The sequence below is a fragment of the Oncorhynchus clarkii genome, unplaced genomic scaffold, assembly GCF_045791955.1.
Source record: "Oncorhynchus clarkii lewisi isolate Uvic-CL-2024 unplaced genomic scaffold, UVic_Ocla_1.0 unplaced_contig_3093_pilon_pilon, whole genome shotgun sequence".
Classification (NCBI taxonomy): domain Eukaryota; kingdom Metazoa; phylum Chordata; class Actinopteri; order Salmoniformes; family Salmonidae; genus Oncorhynchus; species Oncorhynchus clarkii.
In genome coordinates, this window is record NW_027259397.1 from 25,001 (window position 1) to 27,741 (window position 2,741).

General features: G+C 46.0%; 1 protein-coding gene across 1 annotated transcript in view; it reads right to left on the reverse strand.

Moving 5' to 3' along the window:
* The window catches only part of LOC139400124 (small conductance calcium-activated potassium channel protein 3-like), a gene marked incomplete at both ends in the record, with an annotated part of 8,037 nt that extends 6,089 nt beyond the window's left edge, over positions 1-1,948 (reverse strand). The window contains one exon of the mRNA XM_071145152.1: positions 1,836-1,948. Within this exon, the coding sequence (XP_071001253.1) occupies positions 1,836-1,948 (113 nt within the window). The remainder of the gene's footprint in view (positions 1-1,835) is intronic.
* Positions 1,949-2,741: the final 793 nt, after the last annotated feature.

A 2,741-nucleotide genomic window follows, 5' to 3' on the forward strand; every position in this document is an offset into this window, starting at 1 on the left:
ACGAACTGTCTGCTAACTGTCATCTAACTGTCTGCCAACTGTCATCTAACTGTCTGCTAACTATCTGCCAATTGTCTACTAATTGTCTGATAACTGTCATCTAACTGTCCGCTAACTATCTGCTAACTGTCTACTAATTGTCTGCTAACTGTCCGATAACTGTCTACTAACTGTCTGCTAACTCTCTGCTAACTGTCATATAACTGTCTGCTAACTACCTGCTAATTATCTACAAATTGTCTGCTAACTGTCATCTAACTGCCTGCTAACTATCTGCTAACTGTCTACTAATTGTCTGCTAACTGTCTGCTAACTGTCTACTAACTGTCTGCTAACTCTCTGCTAACTGTCATATAACTGTCTGCTAACTACCTGCTAATTATCTACTGTCTGCTAACTCTCTGCTAACTGTCAGTTACATGTCTGCTAACTCTCAGCTAAATGTCTACTAAGACTCAGCTAACTGTCTGCTAACTGTCTGCTAACTCTCAGCTAACTCAGCTAATTGTCTGCTAACTCTCAGCTTACTTTCTGCTAACTGTCAGCTAACTCCCAGCTAACTGTCTGCTAACTGTCTGCTAACTCTCAGCCTACTGTCTGCTAACTGTCAACTAACTGTCTGCTAACTGTCTGCTAACTGTAGGCTAATTGTCTGCTAACTCTCAGCTAACTGTCTGCTAACTGTCTGCTAACTCTCAGCTGACTGTCTGCTAACTCCCAGCTAAATGTCTGCTAAGACTCAGCTAACTGTCTGCTAACTGTCTGCTAACTCATCTAATTGTCTGCTAACTCTCAGCTAACTGTCTGCTAACTGTCTGCTAACTCTCAGCCTACTGTCTGATAACTGTCTGCTAACACCCCAGGAAGTGATCCCATTACCCCAGTCACAGCATTACTTTGAGACATCATTATGGATGTATTTCTGGCATCATTATGAACACACTAGCCATAATGCTTTAATTGCTGTTTTATTCCTGCTCAGTTGATGTTGTTTGCTTTCTTAATTGCTGTGGTTACTGTTGATACTGTCGCCGGGGCGGTTGTTATGAGGAAGAGCTAAGAGCAGGGTTTTAGTAGAGACCATCCCCTTCAGGAAGAGACAGACGGGGGGAGATGGGAGTTGCGAGAGGGAGGATGTGGGGAAGGAGAGAGGGGGAGGAGCTGAGATAGGGAAAAAGAGAAGGCAGGGGAATGAGAAAGAGAAAAAGAAGGGAGACATAGAGAAAGAGGAGAGACAGACAGGTAGAGAGTGAGCGATGGAGCGAGGTAGGGAAGTCCCAGTTTTAAATGAAAGGTTGAACAGATGCTGGTGGGCAGAGAGGAACAGTCAGAGTTGAGCAGAGAGAGAGAGAGCAGGCTGCTCTGTATCCACATGATTCATCTGGAGAGGTTTTTATCCCACACACGTTGTCTCATCATACACAACAAACACTATGAGAGGGTCAAACAACAGAACTAACACAGTATAGGACCAACCAGAAGTCACAACTAATCTGGAGGGGCCTCAACTGGCCTGCACTGTAGCAGGATTTAATGTACAGCCACTACCAGACTGAAGAACAAGGGATAGGGAGAGACAGATAGAAAGACAGACAGAGAGAGAGAAAGAGAGAGCAAGAGAGAGTGTAAAGAGAAAGAGAGAGAGGGGGATGGGGTATTAAAGAGAGAGAGAGAGAGAGAGAGAGAGAGAGAGAGAGAGAGAGAGAGAGAGAGCGAGAGAGAGAGAGAGAGAGAATGAATGATACAGATAGTTAAACTGAAATGTGACACTAAAAGAGAGTTCGGTAGTGGTAACATTCTTGCCCAGGTGTCTGTGTCTGCTCCAGCCAACTTACCTTGGTGAGACAGCTACAGCCTGTGGCCTGGTTGAAAGCAGACACAGTCACCCAGGCTAGTGACACTCCTTGTGCTCTAGTAGCAGAATGACACAACCAGCAGTGGATCACTGCTGGATAGAAAGCACAAATACACTTTCAGCTTTCAGACTAGATGTCTCTGTTTGCGTGACAGTGTAGCATGCAACTGGTGCCACTGGTGAAAAGACAAAAGGAGCATTCATCATGTCCTTGGTGTGTGTCGCAAGGAGTCATTGTGTTCTGCACACTTGTGTATTGTAGGTAAAATGATTTGTGAATGCTGCATGTCAGTCAGTGTGTGTGTGTATGTGTGCATGAAAGAGAGAGAGAGAGAGAGAGAGAGAGAGAGAGAGAGGGGAGAGAGAGAGAGAACGAGAACGAGAAGGAGAGTGACAGTGAGAGTGAGAGCTGGTGTTTTGCAGACCCAGCCTCGTCATGGTGACTGTTGCCAAGGCGACAACATCAAAGACCAGCCAAGCTTAATTAGAATCCCCAGCAAGAGAGAAAGAGATAAAGATAGAGAGAGCGGGAGGGAGGGAGAGGTAGGGACACAGGGGAAGAGATAGAGACAACGGGAAGGAATAGAGAGAAAGATCCTGTGTGTGAGAGTCAAAGAGAGTGAGAGAGAGTACAGTACAGAAGTTTTGTGTGTGTGTGTGTGTGTGTGTGTGTGTGTGTGTGTGTGTGTGTGTGTGTGTGTGTGTGTGTGTGTGTGTGTGTGTGTGTGTGTGTGTGTGTGTGCGTGTGTGCGCGCGTGTGTGTGCCTGCCTGCGTGTGTGTGTGTGGATCTGTGCACACTAATGGCACTGTGCTTTTCCATTGAGTCAGAGGGAAGCCCATCACAGCCCCAACACACACACAACTTCGACTTCACACTTAGAACAT